This window comes from Epinephelus lanceolatus, chromosome 9, assembly GCF_041903045.1.
Source record: "Epinephelus lanceolatus isolate andai-2023 chromosome 9, ASM4190304v1, whole genome shotgun sequence".
In the NCBI taxonomy this organism is placed as follows: domain Eukaryota; kingdom Metazoa; phylum Chordata; class Actinopteri; order Perciformes; family Serranidae; genus Epinephelus; species Epinephelus lanceolatus.
In genome coordinates, this window is record NC_135742.1 from 17,460,330 (window position 1) to 17,484,663 (window position 24,334).

Genomic DNA, 24,334 nt, shown 5'->3' on the forward strand with positions numbered 1-24,334 from the left:
CTTTTTAATCACGACCTCTTTACCCAATATACAGCTTTCTGGGACAACAGATGAATTGTGCACAGAAACAAATCCCTGAATGGAATGGGAAGAGTGTCTAGTCTGTTATGAACATTTTAGATGGCACAGACAATGTTCTCTCTTTTGAGAACTTCAATTCGAAATATAATTTTCACAGCAATAATAACAATTCTCCACTGTTTTGAAAGCAATTTCAACTAGACTCCTGATGTCGGTGAGGTACACTTTTTCCATACCTCCCCTCTCCTTTAATCAACAGTCTAACTTCAGGGAAAGTACAGTTTCAAAGTTATTTGGGTGTTTCACATCAGATTTATTTCAGAATTCTAGTCTTCAAAAAATTCTTTGAATCCACAATTAAAAAGGATGCATACAAACCACATTTGATGGCCTGTTCTTCTTAAGGTGAAAGAAGTGCATTTCAAATTGATCAACTCTTTAACCCTGCTATTCATTTATTCATATTGAATTTAATTTTGATAATGATGTTTGCACTTTTTATGCTTTCATTAAAAATTGCCAAAATCACACCATTGTAAAAACTGAAGTAATTGTCAGATTTTCAAATTTCCAACAATCTTTGTACACATCATGTGCAACAGACAATTCTGTTGGGAAACAAAACCAAATCTTTGCTAAAAAATTGTGATATTTCATTAAAAAAATCACTATGATTTGTAAGGAGGATTTGCATTTTGCTTAAGAAATTAGCTGTTTACTTTATTGATAACTGTTATTCCCGTGCTGTTTGTCTGTCGCATTTGCCCCAATACCTACATTTGGTGTGAACATAAAAATAATTGATTAGGGACTGCTTATGGTGGAGGGAGGGTCGTGTATTTTTCCCCCAGGGAAGCTCAAGGAAAAATATGTATAGCTTCGGGGAAGGTCAAGATTTAATAAATAAGTCACACATTAGCCACCCCCTTCCTCTGATAAGTAGAGAACAGTCCCTTACCTTAATTGCTGCTTTGAATTTTATGAATAGCAAAATGCAGACTTTTCCAACATACAAAGTACCTCGAACTAACTTATTTTAGTTTTTTTATATCTTCTAATTTAATTTGTGTGTGTTATGCAACAATATTTCAGTACTACCTTACAAGTGAGCCTTACTGTTTGTGCAAAACGTTAACTGTCAATAAAGTTTCTTTTTAAAAAGAAAACTGGGGCCTTATAAGGACCCAAGGACTCAAAGGAGTCTGGCCGTTCCAAGCTTGTTTCATCGAAATTTAAAGTAATTAATCTAAAAAATGTACTGACCAATATACGTTTTACACGTATTAGGAATATACATTTAATGATTTAAAAGGCAAAGTTTTTCCCCATAATGTCCGAATTTACGAAACGTGTCGATGATTTTTAATCAGGCGTTCAGCACGGACTGCTATTGCGTAGTGCCGACTCGGGTTGTGTATTCCCTCTGACAACCAGCTATGGGATTAGCAAAATAGACCAGAGATGTGTGTATCTACTTGGTCACCTCTGAAAATATTCTCTGTTAACCCTTTTCATCCGTGAGATGGTGTTATTTGTCAGCACGAGCGCTGATTTTTATTACGTCGTCTTGCGGAAGAATGTTAACACCTGTGGGTTTGTGTAGAGCTGGAAAACTAACTTGCCACCTCAGCTAACAAGCTAGCGCGTTAGCAGGCTCGGCTCGACGACATAATAGTCTGCTGTGCTTCTGGGAACACGGTGTGCTCGTCGTGTCAGATCAACCGAGCGCTCATCGAGGATAGTATGGGTGATTTTTAGTTAACGTTAGTCCACATCACCTTTTACGGTTGCGTTTGCTGTGTAATAATCTGCCCTGACCGCGGGATGGAGTGGCACTCGCTTACTTGCTAGCAAGCTAGCAGTCCCCGGTGTTAGCAGAGCTCTGCTCTCATTGCGCTGGCTAAAAATACACCTCTTGTCCCATGCTCGGTGCGCCTCCAAAAGTGGTAGGCTAGTCCAGATTGGACTTGTCTTCGACTGTTCTGGTCAGCTTGCTCGGAGTTTGGCACTCTACATGGTCACCACAGTGAGTTTAAGACGACTGAAAGAGCGAGTCGGACCCCGAGGTTGTGAGTCCTGCTGGCCTGAGCTAACGTCACACCGTACCGGCTGGTGGGCTTCAGGTCTCCAAGGGAAGGAAACTGGGCTTTGGCTAACCGGTGGCTGTATATCATTTTGCCCAAATGGCCTTGTCTTGTCATCAGTATTAATATAACAAGCCTTGGCTCAACCCAGGGTTGCAAGACCAAAACTTTGCGAAGGTCAGAGAAAAACGCTTTGTGTCTACTGTCAACTGTCTGAGATTGGCGAGGCAGACTTTATCTGTCCAGAGTGCAGCACCATGTCGGAGGATAACAACGCAGACAAGTTCATCAAGGTAATTTGATCATCAGATGTGAATCTTGATGCAAGTAGACGTTGCAGCAGTTTCCACTTCTGCAGTAGTAACCATCTTTGGTCTTGATTTAATGAAGCTTGATCTAAACAAGTAAAGCTGCAACCTTTTACACTGATGCCGGATATGTTACTATGTCTAAATCATTGTTGCAGAATGTCAGCTGCACACTGACTTTCCTTGCTTTATTGTTTTGTCATTTCCTTGTTTCATACAACATGATTTTCAATGATACTTCCGCCCACATGAACTCCATTGCATATTGCTGCAGTTATGTTTCCAGTGAAGGCTGCACTATAAAGAACATTTGAATCTTGCATGAGCTGTCATAAATTGATATACGTCATGACATCTTCTGACAAGAGTTCTTGTGTAGGCTACAAATAGTAGAACTGTGAATCATGAGCAATGTGTTATGGCAAGCTTTACCCTTGTTAAACATTACTGTGGAGCTTGGCTCTGTCTGGAATGGTGACGGTCCTACAGGCAATATTCCCGTACACCCTGGCTCTGGGATTTGTTCCTGGCCTGCTCCCCTCAATGTGTCACTGCCCGAGCATTTATGCTAGCAGTAAAATGTGATCTCAAGTGGCCCCCTGCTTTCACAGTGGGTTCAGAATGTACCCAATGCTTGGTTGACTTAGGGAAACGTACTGAGAACTGCAACACATACTGGGGCCGTTATCATGAATAAAGATTAGAGGGTTAGCTAGTGAACTTTGAGCTTAACCACTTTCCCTGGTATCAAACCCTGGCACACTTCAAACCAGACCCACTATCTGCCACTGTTGGGCGTGGTGCAGTCCTTTAAAGATGTAAAGTTTATGGTGCAACACACCCAAGGGTAGTTATAACAGCTGAGGCGCCCCTCGTCCTGCGTTACGTAATCATCATGAATCCTAATTATCATCAGACTCTTTGTGTTTACAAAGAGCAGGTTGGACTGGCCAGGACGGTGATAGGGAGGAGAAATTATGGTGCCTGTTGGCAGTGGCGCACAATTAACTGCTTTGTGCTGGCCAAGACCAATATATTCTCAGCAAAGGAGGAAAAGGTCCAGGCTAATTTAATAACTGTCTGATTTTAAGTTTGGGATTTTATAAGAGGATGGTTCCCGTAAGTTTCTTTACTCAAATACAGCACAAAGTTGCAAATACTGACAAACTAAATATGTATTCAAATCCAGCACAAGTCTGATCCTAAAAACTCAATTCCACTATTTTTAATTCAGTTGATTACCAAGGTTTTCTCCCTCCTTCTGGGACAGCATCCCATCCTTCTTTGTTAATCCTTTTACAAGCAACAGTGGCTAAACCCGCCTAGACATCTGTGTTTTATAGCAGCCAGGCTGTCTTTTCTCCAGAATAATCTGCATTAAGGATTATACACTATAGACAAGTGATAATGGTTAAGGCAGATATTACACAACCCAGAGCTACGGACACAATGGGGAAGAATTTACAGCAGTGTTACTCAGTAGAAACTGACAAACTCTTTTGTGTCTCATGAATTTTGTTTAAAAATCAGATGAGAAGTCTTTATGATGCTAAACAGCTGTCTCTGTTGATACTCTAGGTACTGACAATGATCTGGAATGGTCTTTCTGGTGCATAACTCCTTTTTCTTTGTCATGGGGATGGGTGGCAGTGGGCTGGTTATTGTGCTGCATGTTAAATACTATGCTGATAACTGAAATGGAAAACACTCCACATCTGGACAGTTTGTTAATTGTTTTTCCTCTAACATCTGATGTTCTGCTTAATGTGGTTTCTCTCCCCGACAGGAGACGTCCATTCTAGACGAGTACAACATCAACTGGACACAGAAGCTGGGAGCTGGCATCAGTGGACCTGTCAGGTGAGTGTGAGTGAGAGTGTGCCAAAAAGTACTTTTCTCCAGTCTCCAAATGTTATCTTTTTTTACTGTGCTTGTGCTGCATCAGATTGATGTCTTAACTGTTGCCGCTGGACCAGTGTTGCATTGATGAAACTGGGAGTAAATTGTAGCGTTGCATAACCAGAGGACATCATTATGGTATCTGTTTGTGGTTGGAAAACTGTTTAATTGTGTTCCTGGTTTTGATGGAAATGGGTTCAACTGGCATTGTTTAGGAATGCAGAAATCCTACTGGGAGAAATCTGACATGCTGGGTTAAGCCCAGCTGCGAGAGCAGAGCCAGCGTCAGTTGAGATTGCTTTCTAGCTATGTTTATATGTGTAGCGTTTATTTGTGTATCGTGACTCAGAATATTCCAAAAACCCATGATAGGATCACGAGAGAGATAAATATTGATATATTGCTCAGCCCATTGCAGTGTATGACTGAACTGTAGTTATAAATATTGCTGTAGAGTCCTGTTGGTACTGCTGCAGCCACATTTTGGCACTTTAAACTTTGAATTCAAGTGTAATGTCAAAGCAGGGCTGTGCTGTCGAATGGACAAAATTTGTGACTGCTGCCAAAAAACTCCCGACATGTTACTTCTTCTGGGGTTTTATTACATCTTGTTCACTGTGACACTGTTTCACCGGCACAGTCTGACGTTATCCTTGACACATTAACACGTATTGAGAGTATGAAGGGGCCAGGTGCTTGTCACTTGACGGGGCTTTAACAGACCGGACCGACCATTAGTGTGTAACACCAGCGCAACTCATGGCTTAAAATGGAGATGTTTGGCACCGGTTTTTGTTGTAGCTGGTGGGGGCACATTTGGCTCGGACACAGTAACACATGTAACCGCAGCATCCAAGGCTTGAATCCAACCCCAAAGTTTTGTCCCTCACACCCATGAGTGGAAGAATCTAAACCTGTTTTTGAAAGTCCTTTGTGGAAATGAATACATGTTAAGTGAGTTTATGTCTGTTTCTTTGGCTTTGACAAATTTTAGTCCTCATGTTATGGCAGCTAATCTTTTGAGAAGCTGCACTCAGTAGTGGATTCCCGTGGCTGCACGAGGGCTCATTGATAAAACTCAGCAGTTTTTTCTTATATTTGCATTCCTCTCTGCATTCTTCTCTCCAATATTTTCCACTCTAACACACATTTCTGGAATACTAACAATAAGCAGCAATGACGTTTGAGCTGATTTACATTTAACCCAATAGAGGGATAGTTTGGATTTTTTTGAAGTGGGGTTGTATAGGGTACTTATCCATAACTGATGTATTGCATACAGCAGATTTCTGTTGGCATGCCCCAAATTTGGAGAAGTGGTCACGGAAGCTAAGCAATATACTGCTGTGGATGAGGGGCAGCAGGATAACATATTTTAGCAGCCCTAAATAAAATCTATAACAGCTTAAGTTTGCGCTATATTGAGAGTATTTTCACCTCTTTATGTCTCCCTTAGACAGCATGTTCTGACAGGGAAGATGTTAACAGCTTCAGTTCCGCATCAATGCTCTCGTCAAAGCCACCAAACTCCATTGACAAAAACAGTAATTTTAGCTCACTGAACACGAGACCTGCTGCTCTATCATTGCCCCAATAAGTTAGTTGTGTTGTTGTGTAGCTTTGATTAATCCAAACTAACCGTTTTAAACCCCAAAGTCACACAAAACCATAACCGGCAGCTCCTGTGTTCAGCGATGTTAAATTACTGTTTCTGTCAATGGAGTCTGGCATTGACGAGAGCGATATAACGATTTCCTTTCCCCGTTGGAAATCATTGTCTGGCGGGAGGTAAAATATTAGAAATTTAGTATGTACTTCAGCTAATAATGATTCTTTTTAAGTAGCTGAAATATGTTTTGCTGCTGACCCGTGCGCAGCAGTACATTATTTAGCTTCTGTGTTGGACTCCAGTCTGCCTCTCCAGACTTGGGGCTTGCCGACCACCATCTACTGTAGGTGTAGGTAATACACTGACTATGAATAAGTACCACAAATTACTTTTATGTCTTGTGGTGAATCTAAAGCACAAATTTAAGTCATTATTAGGCTTTGAAACTAGACTTTTTTCTGTCAGGAGAGAGAAAATGTTTGAAGACTTCACTCTGCATTGGCCTTCAACTTAAAACTGTTAATGCTAGTCAGTGTCTCTTGTTTGCAGTATCTGTTATACTCAGACTTTAGCCAACAGTGCTGCATTTTTTTCACCCTTTTAAACTGTCTGTGCACATGTTGACCTTTGCCCTCGTCGCCTCAGATAACCCTGCTATAATCTCTTCATAGGAATAGCCTCTGTTTGTCTTTAGATTTATTGGAAAGCACTACAGAGAGGCAGTGTCTGCTCAAACCGCTTTCTACGTCTGTTTATGTTTTGTGCAATTTCATCTTTGCTGCCCTTTTGATTCCAGCTAGATGCAGGCTGTAATATATCAATGTGTGCCACTGATTCCTCCTGCCCATTCTGCACTTTGAAGCTTTCATGGAATCATATCTGGATCAGCCTGTTATTTCCTGACATGTGTAGTTTTGGCCTCAAGTGACAAGAATACTGAGAAATTGACTCATCAGCCCTCTATGTAAACACACTCCTAAACTCTTGTGATTCATGCTGTTCTCCGGAACTTTTTGGGCACCTCTTACTCACCCTGACAGTTGTTTTTCTGCTTTTGTATTTCACTCTGACTCATACAGACTTCAGGCTCATACAAATCTTTTTTCTGATTCTTCTGCTCACCTTTCTGTCTCACAACATGTTCACGTCATTTTATTGTACCAGCCCCCCCTCTGTCTACCAGCTCTGTGATTCATTAGGCAGGTATTGCTTTCCAGTGAAGTGAACTTTGGCTGAAGCAGAATGTTTCTTGCAGTAATGCTTTAATAGTGTAATCTGAGTTAAAGGGCCAGAGGTTGCTGTTTAAAGTGAATATTTGAGTCCTCGCTGCTCGGATGAGGGCAAAACTAGTTCATGGGCTTTTCAGAAAATGAATTGTATATTGTGCAGTCCATATTTCATCTGTGTTCTGCTGCTGAAATACTGAAATGTAGTTTCATTTGAAATAGATGACAGACTCAGATGGCTTTTTTGGTATTACTTTCATGAGAAAGAGGAGACAAGATTAATATGACCCACAACAAACTGTGATGTTGACAAAACACTGTTCCTAACTCTGTCAAATTTAATGTCACAGCACACATTACCTAGATTTTGACACTTGTGTTGCCACATTCAAGCACACAGAAACTGACAATGACTCTAAAAGCTAATTAAAGGTATACTATGCAGGAATTGTCGATTATTGCTTGTAAGCACAATCAAACTTTGCCCCTCCTTCTTATGCTACTGTATGTACACTGTTAACTACTATTATAGGAACGTGTTTGTTGCTATGGAAAAGTCGATAATTGAGTGAACCAAGCTAATCACAGCACCTACCTGTCCAACTGAAAACGGGCCAACTTTGCATTGCTCTTCATCCCCATCCTCTCCTTCAGTGGTCGCCAGTGAAAGAAAAAGCCAATCCCAGATTCGCTCTAGTTTTGCAGAAACTTTGTCCACTGAGCGTTTGCCACGCTATATTTGCAAATTTTCAGTGCTGTGTCGGTGATATTCGTAGCTTCCTCTTGGGTGCATGCTGCTACTACCTGGTGGCTTCCTTTTTATAAAGTCCCGAACTCACCTGTGTGCTGTTACTGGCCGGGGGGCTACACACCCAATCATGTCCCAACCGCAGCAAATAAAGAAGAAAATCCAGGGCAGAGTCTTCGCAGATAAATACACAGCCACGCACCTCTAGTGGGTCGTAAGTGATGATTGAGAGGGATTACCTTTGTATGAGACTATACATTGTTTTTAAAGAAAATCCTACAAAGTAAAACTTTAAATAGAAATAAAAATGAACCCAATACTTTCCTAAATGACCTGAAGTCTAATTTGGCATTTCTTTTTTTTTTTAAAGATTATTTTTGTGGGCTGAAATGGGGAGACAGAGAGAGAGTCGGGACTGACATGCAGCAAAGGGCTGCAAGCAGGAACCGAGCCTGTGAGGCAATGCTGGGGCGCCAGCACTATCCGCTATGCTACTGACGCCCCCTAATTTGGCATTTCTGTGCTGCAATTCTTTTGCATTGATAATACTGGATTGCCGATGACTAAACTGATATATCAATCCGGACTAATGTATCATTACACCGCTACATGATACTGTCAGACAGAGGATTTTGTCACTAAAGGGGAACACCTGTGGCAAGGGGTTAATGGATGTCTTGAACAGTGTACCTTTTTATTGGAAAACATCGTGAACACACATTGTTTGAGGAAAGAGCAGAGAGTAACAAAAAAGCTCTCAAACTTTATTAGACCACACATTGGTACCAGCTGTGTTTTGTATTTGTGCAGACTGTCTGGCATTTTATTGAACGTTTGATGTCCTCTAAGACAAATTTGTGGTTCGTGGGTATATAAATAAAATGTACTTGACTTGATAATGATCACACTTCTTTATCATACAAACAAGAATGGTGGCAAAATGCCTGGTTTCCTATTTCATATACAGAGTGATAACATTTACAAAGAGCACATAACTCGGATAGGTCCGACATCAATGACTGTTTGGTAACAAAAGCCCTGCCACATTGCCGAAACTACATGATTGAGTCTTTGCATACATGCTCACATCTGTGACACAGATCGTGTTATCATGGGATGTTTGTTTACTCTTGTTTTCTTCCTGTTCAGAGTTTGTGTGAAGAAGTCATCTCAGGAACGCTTGGCCCTGAAGATCCTCATTGATCGCCCCAAGGCCAGGAATGAGGTAAGAGGAAACACTGTTGTGGTTTTTGATGAATGTCTGTTGTGTGTTGACTGTGGCTGTATCAATATGCTTTGTTCTGTCTGCCTGCCTGTTATCAGCCTCTATTCATTCCTGTTTTTCTTTCCTCGTCAATTTGTCTCCTGTGCCTCCTCTGTCGGTCTGTACAGACGTCTTTGTCTGTAACAATGTCTTCCTGTGGTGAACACTATGTCTAGCAGCCCCTCCATGTCATTAGCAGCCTTCTGTTTTGATCGAGCAGCTTTTACGGCAGTTAAGCAGCGAGACATGCAGTCAAAACAAGCAACACAGATTTTCTTCACACACAAGCTGCTGAAGTGTGAAAGCTGTCACTGAGAAGCAAATGCAGATTAGATTATTACCACCAAACAAAGTATTCTTCAGCCACTTCTATCATTTTTTGAATGAGGGTGTACCTCGGATGCTATATTCAAAGGCAGTGGTTTTGTTTGTATGCATAATAATGATCAGCTCAGTTTACACGTTTGGTAACACTGTCTTTGCCTGTCTTGCAATTTGTGATTTATTAAGTCTTGGCAACATAATTTGCCGTTACAATTGTAGAATCTGTTGGAAACAGTTCATAAGGCAGATTTTTGTCAGGTCAAACATGACTTGATGAAGGTAAACACAAAGTAAACAAGGCTTTCACGTTTACAGGAAGCAATAAAATGTTACAAGGAGTAATGCACATAGCTCGGAGAGTGGGTAACTGAATTTCTGGTACAGCTTGACTACACAGGAGATGTTTTTGCATGCTTAGAGTTTATTTGTTTCCTGTTTTACATGTGCAACAACAGTGATCTGACGCCAAAACATGGGTGACCTGCACTCAGAACTGTGCCTGATCGTGTCTTGTGTAGACACAGACAGAGAACTGAAGCTGCTTTCACTGCACGGGCTGTGTAGACGTTGTGTCAGGGTTTGGCGATTTAACAAGTACACGGTGAAACCACAGAAATGAGCTGGGATTCTCTCTGTAGTTACTGAGGCATCACTTTACTGTCTGTTGTTGTATCGACCCCTTTTGGGTAATGTCAAGTTAAATAGCAGGGCTTTGTTATGGTAATATTAGAACTGAATTTACAGTGCCACCACACGTATTGATATCAGGATATAAAAGTTCCTATTTCATGGTTGAATGGCTAAGGACTAGTGACACAGCTAAGCACTCATTCACCGAATTACATTCTCAAATTAAACACTTTAAAGTTCCTTTGAATATTTAATAAAATAAATAATTATTTATCAGCTCCTTTTTGAAACCCCACATGAACCACATGGCATAAATTAGATCCACCACACAGCACTTATTTAAAAAGAAAATATGTCACTTTTAAAGCTGACTTGCCTTTTACTTTTTCCAAAACAGTGAAGAAGAACATCAGACAAACTTCACGGAGAACAATGAGGGCAAAACATCATCGCCAGACCAAATACTGTTTTCCAGCTCAGCTAAAACACAGAAACAGAGAATGCGTCAGAACGTTTGTGTGTCGTTCACTACCAAGCCTCTTTGTAACTGATAGCCTTCTGTCAACGTTCTCTTCATGTCACCTGTTCAGCTGACTTCAGTTTACATAACAGACACTTGACTCTCCTGCTGATATTACAGACATGTGAAGTAGCCACAGACACTTGCCTTATTCATGGACTTAGAGCAGTGCATTGTTACCGAATGAATTTCGGGGAAACACTGGAATGGATATTTGCCATTATTTTTGGCATTATTTTTTGGCATAGTGTGGGTCACCAGTCCTGTACAATTATAGGGCAAACACTACAAGGCATGACAGTGACAGCAAGCCAGCATGAACAATACTAGGATGCCCACACTGAAGCCGCAAAATAGAATTCAGCCATCTTTGATTTAATATTTACACCTACCTGTGCTTTTCTTTCAGTGACAGAGTGACATGTCAAAAGGTCTATCGTTACCCTTCTTGCTATCCACTGTTTCTTGGTTTGCACAATTTGCAATTAGATATCATCTAGACATCCTGAACGACATGAAACAGTGATGAAAAACAGCTTCATAGACACAAGCCGCTGTGTCATCTTTATTTTATTTTTATCACTTGTGGGCAGAGAAAGGCCCTCATTCAACACCAGAACTTCAGGACAAAAAGATTAATTTTCTCAGGGTGGGGTGCTCTTTTATGTTGTTGTCATTTTGCCTGGTTTTAAAATGAATTACTACATACAGGGTGTCCGATTCTCCTCTACGCAGGTGCGTCTCCATATGATGTGTGCCAACCACCCAAACATAGTGCAAATCCTGGAGGTTTACGCCAACAGTGTCCAGTTCCCGCATGAGTCCAGCCCGAGGTAAAGAGCTCAATGTGTGAGAATTTGTTTGTGTAGAATTACAGTTATTTAAATCCGTCTCCTCTCTTCAGCTCTTTCCTTTGACACATCCACACCACCTCTCTTGTTTCTTACAGAGCGAGGCTCCTCATCGTTATGGAGATGATGGAGGGTGGCGAGCTGTTCCACAGAATCAGTCAGCACAGGCACTTTACTGAAAAAATGGCCAGTCAGGTCACCAAACAGGTAAGTGAAGACACATGCAAATACGGATGGTTTGTTTTATGTCCTCTGTAATTTTCTAGATATTTAATTCTGGTCAGTCAGTCTGTCTTTGTCCACTAGTGTCTGTCCGCGTGTTTCTTTGTGTGTAACGGCCTCCCCATGTCATTAGCAGCCCCCCTGCTTGGCCAAAGCAGCATGAGGCAGTTGAAAAGTGAGACTTGTGGTTAAAAGAAGCAACACACACACCAGCTCAAATCAATTGTTTTTTAAAGGCTGTTTTGACAAACTCACTCACACACACACACACACACACACACACACACACACAGAGTGGTGACTCAGTCAGATGTCTCTTCCCACTCTAGATCAGTCAAGCCTTGGAACATTGTCACTCCCTAAATATTGCACATCGTGACCTGAAGCCAGAGAACCTGCTCTTCAAGGATAACTCTCTGGTAAGTCGCTGAAGTTGCAGACTCAAATATGCAGTTTTAAAATTGCACCAATACTAATGCTTTTGCTTCAAAGGAAAATAAACTTTGCTGGACTGTAAGGCTGCAGCTTTACTTTTTGAGACACTGAAAAATTACTGGCTGTATTTAGCACAAAATGGTCAAGATACTGTGAAGCATTTGGAAATATCCAACTTGCATTTTCAGTCCTAGATTTCAAAATCCACCCTAACTCTGAAGCACCTTCAGCAATCTCTCTGTAACCTGAATATATTCCCGTTTAAAACATTTTGTCAAGTAAACTCAGCCAGAAATTTGTTTCTATGCTCACTCCATGTTCACATTTCTCACTCTGTGATTCTTTGTTTCTTTCCACAGGATGCACCTGTGAAGTTGTGTGACTTTGGCTTTGCCAAAATTGATCAAGGAGACTTGATGACCCCTCAGTTCACTCCCTACTACGTAGCACCTCAGGTAACAAGCAAGCAAACATAGAGGTCATCCAGAAATACTTGTTAATTGTACACACATCAGTCTTAAATGTTAAATGATGTTGAAAGCTGATGCATATTTCCATGTTGTATCCCTTCTGCTGTGATTTCTGTCCAGGTACTTGAGGCTCAAAGAAGACACCAGAAGGAAAAGTCTGGAATTATACCTACCTCACCCACTCCTTATACTTATAACAAGGTGAGACCCAAACCAACTTAACATGTTACAGATTTAGAAAGAATTCACGCTGAAATAAAGCTGCCTTTTAACAATGAGATCGATAAGTCAGAGTTTACAGTAAACCTGGGTACAGATACTTGTCACGTTGGCTCAAATTAGTTATTTATGGTATCAAAGTTTGAGGTTTTTAGCTTTTCAAATGATGATCAGTAAGTGTAGACTCGTAAATCATCCTTCAAATCTGTCAAAAACTCCGCTGGACAAATGCAAATGTGTAAATTCTTTATATTTTAATGAGATTTCAACACTTGATACAAACTGTCACCTTGATGTCAAAGTGTTGATACCTGTATTAGCCTAATTTAATTAGAGAAAAACATTTTAAGTAAAATTAATGACTAAAAGTTGACTAAAATGTAACTAAATCTAATAAGCATTTTCATGTAAAGACTAAGACTAAATCAAAAATAGCTGCCAATATTAACATTGCTGTTGAACAAAGCATTTTGACTTCTTACGGCAAGTATTTGTCCTCGGATACCACAACTGAATATCTGCTGTTTATAATATGAAAATGTTTTTGCATAAATGTTTCTTTTCTTTTTCTACCCTTGTTTAGAGCTGTGACTTGTGGTCTCTCGGTGTGATCATCTACGTGATGCTGTGTGGCTACCCTCCGTTCTACTCTAAGCACCACAGTCGCACCATCCCGAAGGACATGAGGAAGAAGATCATGACGGGCAGCTTTGACTTCCCTGAAGATGAGTGGAGCCAGATCTCTGAGATGGCCAAGGACATCGTACGCAAGTGAGTCTTTTTCTTTTCCCCTGCTCTCATCTTAGTAACTCAAACATCTCCATTCTAACTGCTCAATTATGGGCCTCCTTTTCTCCCACTTACATTTTGCCATCCCTCTGCGCACTTCTCCATTCATGCTTCTTCTGTCCAATAATTTGTACTGCCTCCTCTCCTCGTCTGCCCCCTGCAGGCTGCTGAAGGTAAAGCCAGAGGAGAGGCTGACAATTGAAGGTGTCTTGGCTCACCCTTGGCTCAACTGCACCGAGGCCCTAGATAACGTGCTGCCGTCCGCCCAGATGATGATGGACAAAGTGAGTAAGAAGTTAAAAGTGCAATAGGTTGCACTGCACCAGTGTTGTACAGTCCTGCTGCTGTTCCTGGATAAACGGACCAGCTTACTTAGTATAACATATAGGATATTGGCGTCCTTTTCCATCTTTTCTTACCGTCTGTCCTCTCCCCTCCAGGCAGTGGTTGCAGGTATCCAGCAGGCCCATGCTGAGCAGCTGGCCAACATGAGAATTCAGGATCTGAACGTCAGCCTGAAGCCCTTAAACTCTGTCAACAACCCAATCCTCAGGAAGCGGAAACTACTAGGGTATGACTGCTTTTGTTGAAGTCCTTGCATCAGTCTGTCCTATCAACCTTTCTAAACTAAAGTCTGTTTCTCCTCAGTTACTTTTATTCTAATAGGATCTCTGATTGTTCATATAATGTTATTATGTATTTTGGGGCCCTTGTATTTGATAAGATATTAAAGTTTGGTCTGAAATGTGTTTTGGTGTCTGTTGCAGCCCCAAGCCCAGTGATAGTTTCTTCATTCACGACCCAGAGAACGGAGAAGAAGACTCCAACGTAGCCCTGGAAAAATTACGAGATGTCATTGCACAGTGTATACTACCACAAGCTGGTCAGGAAACACACACTGACATTAAATTTTAATGAATTAAACAGATGTGCAACCAGCATTTCAATAAAGAAATAACCAGGGTGTCTGCAGGACCTTTAAGTTTTCAGTGTAATAAATATTAGGCTGTAAAAGCCATGACATAGTCTTAAATTTGAATTGCCACAAACATCTTATCTAATTTAATTTACCCACCTTTTAATTTCTTTTTGTCAAAATGATTCAAACTCTTGTGCGAAAGTTCACGTTTCTGATGTTACAAATCTTTAAACCTACCACTGAATCTTAAACTGTCCTCTGTCTTTATACTTACACCTACCACTTTACTTCACTTTAATAACCACATACCTATATAAAACCTACCTCTGCATGCGACCACATGTATATACTTACCCTTACATTTACCTGCAATATTTGAATGTCTTTAATTTAGTCAAAAAATATCTTGAAAAGGTCTTAAAAGTTAACTTTAAGTGTCTGATCCAGTTACACATAATTTGTACTCTGTATATATTGTCTATATACAGCACACCACAGACAACATATTTTCATTGCTATTACAGTATTGTTTTCTTTTCAGTCATTTCTATTAAACTGAGAAGTATTTTGCCAGAGATTAAAACAAAACAATGAAAGTGCTGGTGTGCACAGGAAATAAATGATCAGTTATTAGAAATGTTCTGTTTTTCCCAAATTGAATGGGCTATCAGTGTAAGACACCTGTAATGCTGAGATAGTCCCTCATGTTTGTCCAGGAGAGAACGAGGACGAGAAGCTGAATGAAGTGATGTATGAAGCCTGGAGGTTCAACAGAGACTGTAAACTGCTGAGAGACGGCCTGCAGGGGCTCAGCTGGGATGGTCAGTGCCATTTTATTTTAATCTATATCTGGCAAATACTGTTCTAATTTTCTTTTGTATCAAACAATTGAAAGCAAAGGGGTTGTTTTACCTTTTTTTAAAACCTAGAAAAAGCTGTGGTTTATATCCGGCCTGTTCGCTTCATCTGCCTGCCAAAAAAAATTGTCTCAGTTACAGACACAGCTTGGTTCTCCATATCAACAAATACATATGCAAGACCAAACGTTACATTGCAGTTCAAATAGAAACTGCAGATGGACATCAGTTTATAGCTAAATCCGGCATAAATCATCTCTTCTCATTTTTAGATTAATGTTTTTAGTGCATGGTCCTTATTTTAAAGAGGACTAATAAGAATGGTTGAGGACTGATGGATTATCAGTAGAGCTGAAACGACCAGGTCAGTTGATTCATTGTTTTAGGCAAAAAAGCCAAACATTACTTGGTTGCGATCTGTCAAATGTGAGGATCAGCAGCTTTTCTTTATCTTATGAGATAGTAGTCTGAGTGGGCGAAGTTCACTGCATAGATCAGCCTCTCATTGGGTGGAACGAGCCACCCGCTGAAGTCCCGCCCTACCACCTCCGGTTGTGTAGCAGTTTTCAACCGTTTTCAACACGTCCTTTACTAATTTTTGTGATGTTTGATCTTGCGGGGATGTAGCCATTTTTCTGCCATGGTTCGGTTCGCGTCATGTAGGTGATATTTTTGTGGGCGTGTTACACCAAAACCTGTTTCCCCCGGCAGTATTTTTGCAAGCGCACCGTTGCTGTGGCACTGCCCAGAACGACTGTGATTGGTTGAAAGAAATACAAGCAGCCGGGGCGTTTTTTTTTCCAATCTTAAAGTGAGAGTCAGCCCAGCCAGACCTTTCTTTTCTTGAGAAAGGTCTGGTGAGCGAGACTAATGAGATAGTAAATTGAATCTTTTTAGGTTTGAGACTAAACAAGAAATTACAAGGTGTTACCTTTGTATTATGTGAAACCCTTTTTACATCCTTTTTTATATCTTCAAGAGCAAAAAGTAGGGATGCACCATTTTATAGGCCAAACATCAGTACTGGCTGATATTCACCTTGTTAAGAGCCATCAGCCTATCAGCAAATAAGATGATATTTACCAGTGGCGGTGGCCAGGAGTGTTCTTCTGTTGTGTCACGTCAATTTTGTGTAGGCTAAACAGCAGAGCTCGAGACTAAAAGCATCCCGTTATCCCAGCGAATAGGAAACATGTTTGGGAGAAACAGAGATCTTTCATGGGAGGCCTTTGGGACGAAAAGACAAAGTGAACTCACTATTGTTGGGTTAGGGGATGCGTCTTCTTGTTTCCCTAGGAGTGCTACGTTGTGGACCAGAAATCCATTTTGAAATTTTCAAGAGGAGGACTAGTTAGCGTTAGCTGTTAGCTGCTAACAGCTGGTGGCCAGAGCTTATTTCTGACGGAGGTTGCCTTGAGCTGCTTTATGATGTGTTCAAACTTTATTCAGTAAAATTTAGTGTTGGGTGAAGGTTAAGTGTAGTTTTTGGCGAGAAACTTGAATAAATACAGTCGTTTGAAGGAGGAATTTGTTGATGTTTTCACCGCAATCTAAAAAAGATAGTAGAGACGGAATTATGATATTAAACATAGTTAAAGTCTTTTGAAGCAGTTTTTTTTTAAATGTTTTTCATGTGAAAGGTTACCTTAATACTTGTTTCACAAATATGGATGATGGAATTTGTACTCATTCACAGGGTAGTGTAATGAAGGGCTGAATGACTTTATAATAGTTCAGCACAAAAGGAGGAATAAATATCAACAAGACAAAATAAATAACAGCAAAAAACATTGGGATTGGTACCAGCTATTGGTCAAATTCTTATTTTAAACATTGGTATCAGCATCAGCCCAGAATTTCACACTTGTTGCATCCCTACCAAACATTTAAATGAGAAAAATGGCAGAATCAATCAATAATTTAAATAACTTAATAGCCCTAATTATTAAAAACAAAACAGTCTAATAGTCGCTGTGGTTAAAGCCTAATAAAACACAGATTAAAAGTAAAAGACAAAAGATAGGTTAGTTTGAATTAGTTAAGAAGTACAGTCTTGGTCTCTTCACCAGTTAAAAACATCACTTACACATGTATTGGTAAGTTTTCGCTGTGTAAGTTGTTGTTCTTAACCACCAGCTCTTTCCTTGCAGGACGATCCTTCTCTGATAAAGTCGACCGTTTGAAGTTGGCTGAAATAGTGAAACAGGCCATCGAAGAGAAGACGAATCTCCAAGAATCTCATTAGCAAGTGCTGTCTTTCTATCTTCTTTTTATATTGTTTATTATGACCCTTTTTAACCCATATCTGTAAAGAGGCTTTTTTATGTAAAATGATGCGCTAATTCTCTTTTTTTTTTTTTTTTTTTTTCCATGAATTTCACTTGCAAGAAATATTGTACAGCTGTAGATATATTTCAAAGAGGACTCATTGGTACTATAATTTTTTTTTTAAATGGACACTTGCAAAGAACATTGAGAAAAAAAACAACTATATTTTCATTTTTGCAAAAAAAAAACAAAGAAAAAAGAGAAAAGAAGAGAAAAAATCAGTTAAAGAAATTATTTTCTGGGAGGGAATTTTTATTAGCTGCTTGTCCGAGGCGTCACGTGTTTTATCCCAGTTATTTGATTTTATTGTTTTATTTTCTTTCTCCTAAGAATTTTATTTATTTAAACGAAATTATTTTATACCTTTCTTGTAGCCTGGCAGTGGGCTCTAAAGCCGAGAGAAGTTGTCTGTGGTGTGATTTTGTTCTTCCACACACTCTGATTCCCAGACTGCGTTTCACTTATATGAATCTTTGTTTTTGTGTAACGTTCCCTTGAACTTTTGGTTGTGTCGAGGCAGAATGGACATGGAGGTAAAAGAAAGTGTCATGAAAAAAGACAAATGCAGCCTGAAATTCATTTTGTCACAATCCTTTTTTAAAAAAAAAAAAAAGCTTATAAGAGATAACACTAAATCGATCGAAGCAGACAGAATAGGCATGAACAGTGAAAAACATCTTGACATATGGCCCACTTGCTAGCCTTTTTGGTACTTTAAACGTTCTCACGGCCTTCTACAGAAGACGGAGATGGTTGAAAGCTCCAGTTGAGTTCAGGACTTTATTGTCAAACTGTTTCCTGAGTCAAGAATGAACTTTCAGGATAAACTAGATCTATGTACGTTTTGCAAGCTGAGTTCAATTCACACACATGAAGTGATGATAGTGTGTCAGCTCCTTATGTTTGTGTTTGTCAAGTAAAATGAAGTGAATTATTTTATATAAAGGCTTTTTTTTATCCTCATTTCTGATGTGATTTTGAAAGGTCTTAAAGGGACAGTTCACCCCAAAGTTGAAAATACATATTTTTCCTCTTACCTGTAGTGCTGTTTATCAGTCTAGACTGTTTTGGTGAGAGTTGCAGAGTGTTGGAGATATCTGCCTTCTCTTGAATATAAAAAACTCAACAGCAATGTCTCTTTCCAGAAATCATAATGCGATTACTCAAGATAATCCACAGACCTTGTTGTGAGCAGTTTCATGTTGGAACTATTTTCTGTCTACCAAAGTATACCCGGCAACTGTATCACAGCGTAGAGGGTGATGGACAAGATGCTCGTGCTTGTGATGGCGCGAGATCTAAACATTAATGACATCCTCCGCAACTGAGCTGTAATGTTGCACGCTTCCTTCTGCGCGGTGATGTGGTTGTCAGTTGTAGAAAAAAAAATAGTTCCTACATGAAACTGCTCACGTCAAGATCTGTGGATTTACTTTGAGTAACTGAGTCATGATCTCTGGAAAGAGACATTGCTACTGAGTTTTTCAAAAGCATGTTGTGGCCCTTTGAGCACCACGTGCTGAGTGCCACTTGGTTCTATTATATTCGAGAGAAGGCAGACATCTCTGCGGCTGATATCTCCAACACTCAGCAACTCACACCAAAACAGTCTAGATCAGTGGTCCCCAAATGGTGGGTTGCGGTCCAAAAGTGGGTCACGGGTATCATTTTGAAGAGCTATTTCCTGCTGAAAAGTGAGTGACTAACCGACAGAAACAGAAAACTACCTAGAAAGCATCGCCAAATGCAAGTGTGATGCTGAATCTATTAAACTGCGTGGACCTTGAACTAATGACTGAAGAGAAATCTGGACCCCCTGGCTGGACCAGTCGGGAACCACTGATCTAGACTGATGAGTAGCACTACAGGTAAAAGGAGATGAACTGTCCCTTAAATTCAGTCTTCAGTTAAAGTGGTTGAGCTGCTTTGATGTAAAGTTGTATGTACTGGAATTCAGACCAGAGTCCGCTAACATTTAAGTCATTTTACAGTGACAGTGCTTGCTACTTGAGCCGACAGAAACACAACAACACTGGGCATTTTTTGGTGCAATGCAGTCGACGTCTGTATGACAGGAGAGATCAGTAGAAAGGATTCAGCGTCCATTAACAGGTCCATTTCATAAAACTTGCAGTGCTACTGAATGTGCAATAGGGCAATAATTTAATCAAGTATTCATAGTGCATGCATTTACATGGTAGTGAGATGTATCAATCTGTCAGTATTACTGCTGTCGTTTCAGTGGTCTGAATACCAGCAAATGCTCCCTCCCTCCGCTCATCCTTTAGTTGTAATTAATGTCATTGATCAGCCAGAGTGAGATTTCCGCTGCACCGTTTTGCTCTCGTGCTCCAGTCATATCTGTTATTATTTCTTCAGTGGGGTTGAAAGAAGGGATTCATGTTCAGGTGTTTAAACGAGGCCGCGTTGAGTCAACAGAGCGGGGTTAAGATGGCTCAGAGTGCAAATTCTCTTGTTCAGTGCCTGAATAGTTTTTCAGTAATTTTTCTTTTATAATCAAATTCCCCTTTGATGATGTCTTAGCTTTATACAAAACAAATTTTCATGTCAGGATTACTGCATCAACCCCTTTTGACCTTAATGAAAAGATATATATTGTTGCTGTTCATTGAAAAATTCTTCTCCAATGTTGAGATGAACTAAAGGATCAGGTGTTCACATTTAAGTTGACATGTTGAAGACGCAGGACTGACAATGTGTAAGCTGTTTTTTCCACACCATTTGTAACTAACATGAAGGAAAACTATTTCTGATTTAGATTTGGCTTCAAAACTATAATTTAAGCAAAGGCAGTCATTACTAGCATGATTCTGAGAGATCATTCTTAAAATCGTAATGATAAGAAGTGTTTGAAAAGGCCTTATTATTGCATGGCTAAGTTTTACGCTCCAATGTGCCTTGTTGATGGGGCGCTATCTTCATTCTTTACTGCTCCTATCAGTAAGAATGAATGACAGGATGAAGGGGAGACTCAGAATCATTGTGAGTAGTGATTGATGTTTGTCCTTTTGGCTGTGATTTGCTTTCATGTTTCCATGTGACGAAATTAAGGCGCTCATTCCACAAAGCGGCGTCTTGGTTTGGCAACATTTTGTTGAAATTCATGTATTATAGTTATATATTTTCTGGGGAAAGAAATTGGACTTGTGTCTTAAGATAACCCTTTATCTCAGTGCGGACATTAAAGGAATATTTCACCATTTTGGGAAATAGGCTTATTTGCTTTCATGCCTAGCTTTCTTGGTTAGCTTAGCTGAGCATAAAGACTGGACACAGCTGGCTTGGCTTGGTCCAACTGCAACAAGAACCACCTACCAGCACCTCTAAAGCTCACTGATTAACACATTATTACTTGTTTGTTTAATCCGGTACAAAAAAAAAATGAAAGTGTAAAATCGACAATCCGCCATTTAATGAGGTAAAAAGGCCATGGATGTATTAGAGAGCTGGATATTGCTCTGCCACTTGCTTCCAATTCCACCCAGAGGTCACGTGCAGTATTGCAGCCCCAAAAAGCATTCTCCCCACAGACCACTATTTTAAAAGAGACGTCTGTGAAACTGTTTATGGGACACTTCGAACTGCTAACAAGGGCAGTTATGATTCTGTTATCAATTTTTGATCGATTGTAAAACTTAACTTGAGCTGAGAAAAATGATTTAAAAATCTGGATGCCACCACAATTTTAAGTTTATGGGATAATGCAGGAACTCACACACATTCAGAAGCCCACATACCTAAAAGTTTTTTGCTATGTGCACCAGGCGAGCTGTCTCATTGGACTGAATAGGTGCCATCTTTGGGTCCAGAATGTGGCTCTAACAATACATCCATGAACCAGTTGCAGGTTTACTTTTCCGACAATGGTGAAGACACCCTAATTAGGCGTACTCTGCCTCTGATCAGCTTACCATAATATTCTTACCCTAACCCATGGGTGTATTACAGAACGGGTCTACTGAGCCCAGTCCCAGAGGTCCAAGGTCCCCTAAACCAGAGCCTGTGCATGAAATCAGATATTATATTACGCCCGAAACCTAACCAGTCTCACTCCTCACGCCTAAACCTAACCAGCCCAACCAATAAAGGCAACAAGAACTACCCAATCAGAGGGAGAGTAGGGTGCGCCATGCCTTTACCACTCTATGAACCAAGCATAGTTCCTAGAGTCTCCACTGGTTGCCTGGCAACAGCTCCCAGTCATACAGATGAGCACTACTTAACATGTTATATCTCATTTGCTCTGTACAAATTAATTAGTGAGTTTTCTAAGTGCTGGTACTTTTTATAATTAACGGACAAATATGGAAGTGATATCAATCGCTCTCATGTCCGCCAGAAAGTAAATTAAGCGTAGCCCAAAATGTCGAACTTTTGCTTTTATGCGCAGCAGTCAGGTTTGTTTTTCGTTTAATGTTGGCTCGTACATCAGTAACGCAGAATCAGCAGAGCTTCTCACTTAAAGTGGAACCTCATGCTACTGTTTTTTTATGTTGACCTTTTCTGTGTGGATGTGTGACAGTGTAATTAATTTGTGTACGCTTTTTGTGTGTGTGTCTGGTTTCAGTGTGTTTGCTGGACCTACTTTGTATTACTGGAGGCCTATCAATGAATCAGAGCTCCTTCCTTTTAAATCTCCTTTCCACCCACAAATAACAGAATTTATATCCTCTGCTACCCGAGTGAGCATTACTGATGAAGTGGTAGTGTATTTATTAGCATTTTGTACTGTAAAGTCGAGGCATGTAACTTGATACTGACGCTCCTAACAATAAAAACCCCCTGAGGGAAGAATCCAGTCATGCTCAGACACCATGTACCTGCTGTGTGCTGCTCAGTCTGGCTCAGTGTTACTTAAAATCCCAGAGGGGCAGTTGGTTTGGAAGATGCTACCTCCCTCCCCTGCATTCTTCTACTGAGTAGTTGCTGCTGCAGGATGCCCTCAGACTGACATTCAGGATAACCCAGCTTTGGACATATTTCACAAATATTAAATAGCTTCCACTAGTCACTTCCTGTTTCTTATCTGCTCTGCGAAGAGAGACCAGATTTCAGATTTTATACGAGCAAAACAAGCTAGACTTCTTGCATGGATGCTGACTGAGGATAAATAACTCTGTCCTTTTTTTAACCAGCTCATTATAAATGACCTGAAAGGCAGAAATGGTTTAGTCAGCACTTACGACTCTTGATAAATACCAGTTGCTTCCATTTCCTCTGCTGTATGTGTGCTCGTAAAGTACGGAGAGGTGGGTTTTATATATTTTGAGCCATTCCTGTTTATGTTGGTAAGTGAGGAAGAAGTGTTGAGGAAAGGAAATCATTTCAAGGTTTGGAGCCTTTTCTCTGCTTTAACGATCTGTTTCTTTTTTTTCCCCTCTGGTCTGGCAGTTATGTAGCATGTACCTGAATCCCTCATCAAAGACTTGCTGTATTTCCATCTATTTTTCTGCCCTTTATGTCTTTGGAACATCATCAACATGCTGACTTTGTAATAAAGGAATTCTCTGACTTTTGAACATGGTGTGTATTTTTGAGTATTTTTGGGTTCCCTGTATGGAGGACAAAAGTTGTCAAAATCAAAAATATATAACTAGCTTGATAAATATATTAATATGCCTTTAAATGTACTAAAATAATCCATCCATCCATTTTCGTAACTGCTTATCCTCTTGAGGGTCGCAGGGGGGCGGGAGCCTATCCCATCTGACATTGGGCGAGAGGCAGGGTGCACCCTGGACAGGTCGCCAGACTGTCACAGGGCTGACACATAGAGACAGACAACCATTCACACCCACGGGCAATTTAGAGTCACCAATGAACCTATCTCCAACCTGCCTTTGGGAGGAAGCCAGAGTACCCAGAGAAAACCCATGCAAACTCTGCACAGATGAGCTCCCTCCTGGGATCGAACCAGGAACCCTCTTGCTGTAAGGGGGCAGTGCTAACCACTACACAACTACACTACTACTAAAATCATATTAACAATAAATGCAGGCTTTTAAATGTGGGCAAATTAATTGGTAAAATAAGGCATAACTTTATATATTTGTTTTAATTTGCTTCTTATTTAACTGTGCAAATACTTCTATTTAGTTTTCCCTGTTATTTATTTATTTACTCTATATGAATTAAAAAAATATGCAAAAAAAAAAAAAAATTTCAATTTGATTTTTAAATGTATTCATTCATTTTTAATTTTTTATATTTATTTATTTTTATTTGGCAGCTTCTGTTCTCCAAATTCAAATTTATGACAGTCCTGGAAAAGTTATGGAAGTAGAAAAAAAATGTTTTCCAGGCCTGAAAAAGATGTTTTGGAAAAGTTTTGAATTAACATTGTTTTGGCAATTATTTACAATATGTTCATAAAAATCCTAAAACATATCAAACATTGCGTGAAATAAGTTCCTTTTATCAGAAATTTAAAATCTAATGCTGCGCTCTGTGACTGTTGAAACATTACTAGTATCACATGATTGGCATATGCAGCTAGTTGGCAGCGGAAATTTCTAACAAGTGCGTAAAGTTAGTGCTAGGAGGGTTTTTTTTTTTGCAGATTCCTGGCAAGTGAGTGTAAAATAATGTAT

The 24,334-nt window shown here is 40.0% G+C and overlaps 1 protein-coding gene across 1 annotated transcript; it reads left to right on the forward strand.

The window, feature by feature from the left end:
- The first annotated feature begins 1,443 nt into the window (after positions 1-1,443).
- mapkapk5 (MAPK activated protein kinase 5) lies at positions 1,444-23,263 on the forward strand. Its single transcript, XM_033618651.2, has 14 exons — positions 1,444-2,398; positions 4,200-4,273; positions 9,045-9,120; positions 11,369-11,466; positions 11,583-11,691; positions 12,036-12,125; positions 12,501-12,596; positions 12,732-12,812; positions 13,414-13,601; positions 13,783-13,903; positions 14,060-14,190; positions 14,387-14,502; positions 15,255-15,359; positions 17,546-23,263. Exons 1-14 carry the CDS (start codon positions 2,363-2,365, stop codon positions 17,638-17,640), a joined length of 1,416 nt encoding a protein of 471 aa, XP_033474542.2. The 5' UTR covers positions 1,444-2,362; the 3' UTR covers positions 17,641-23,263.
- Positions 23,264-24,334: the final 1,071 nt, after the last annotated feature.

Bases quoted from the DNA above. Each gene is read 5' to 3' on its own strand.
- mapkapk5 (XM_033618651.2), top strand. From the start codon at position 2,363: ATGTCGGAGGATAACAACGCAGACAAGTTCATCAAG. The intron at 12,813-13,413 runs GTGAGACCCAAA...ACCCTTGTTTAG, and splicing joins CTCCTTATACTTATAACAAG to AGCTGTGACTTGTGGTCTCT. The intron at 14,191-14,386 runs GTATGACTGCTT...TGTCTGTTGCAG, and splicing joins AGGAAGCGGAAACTACTAGG to CCCCAAGCCCAGTGATAGTT.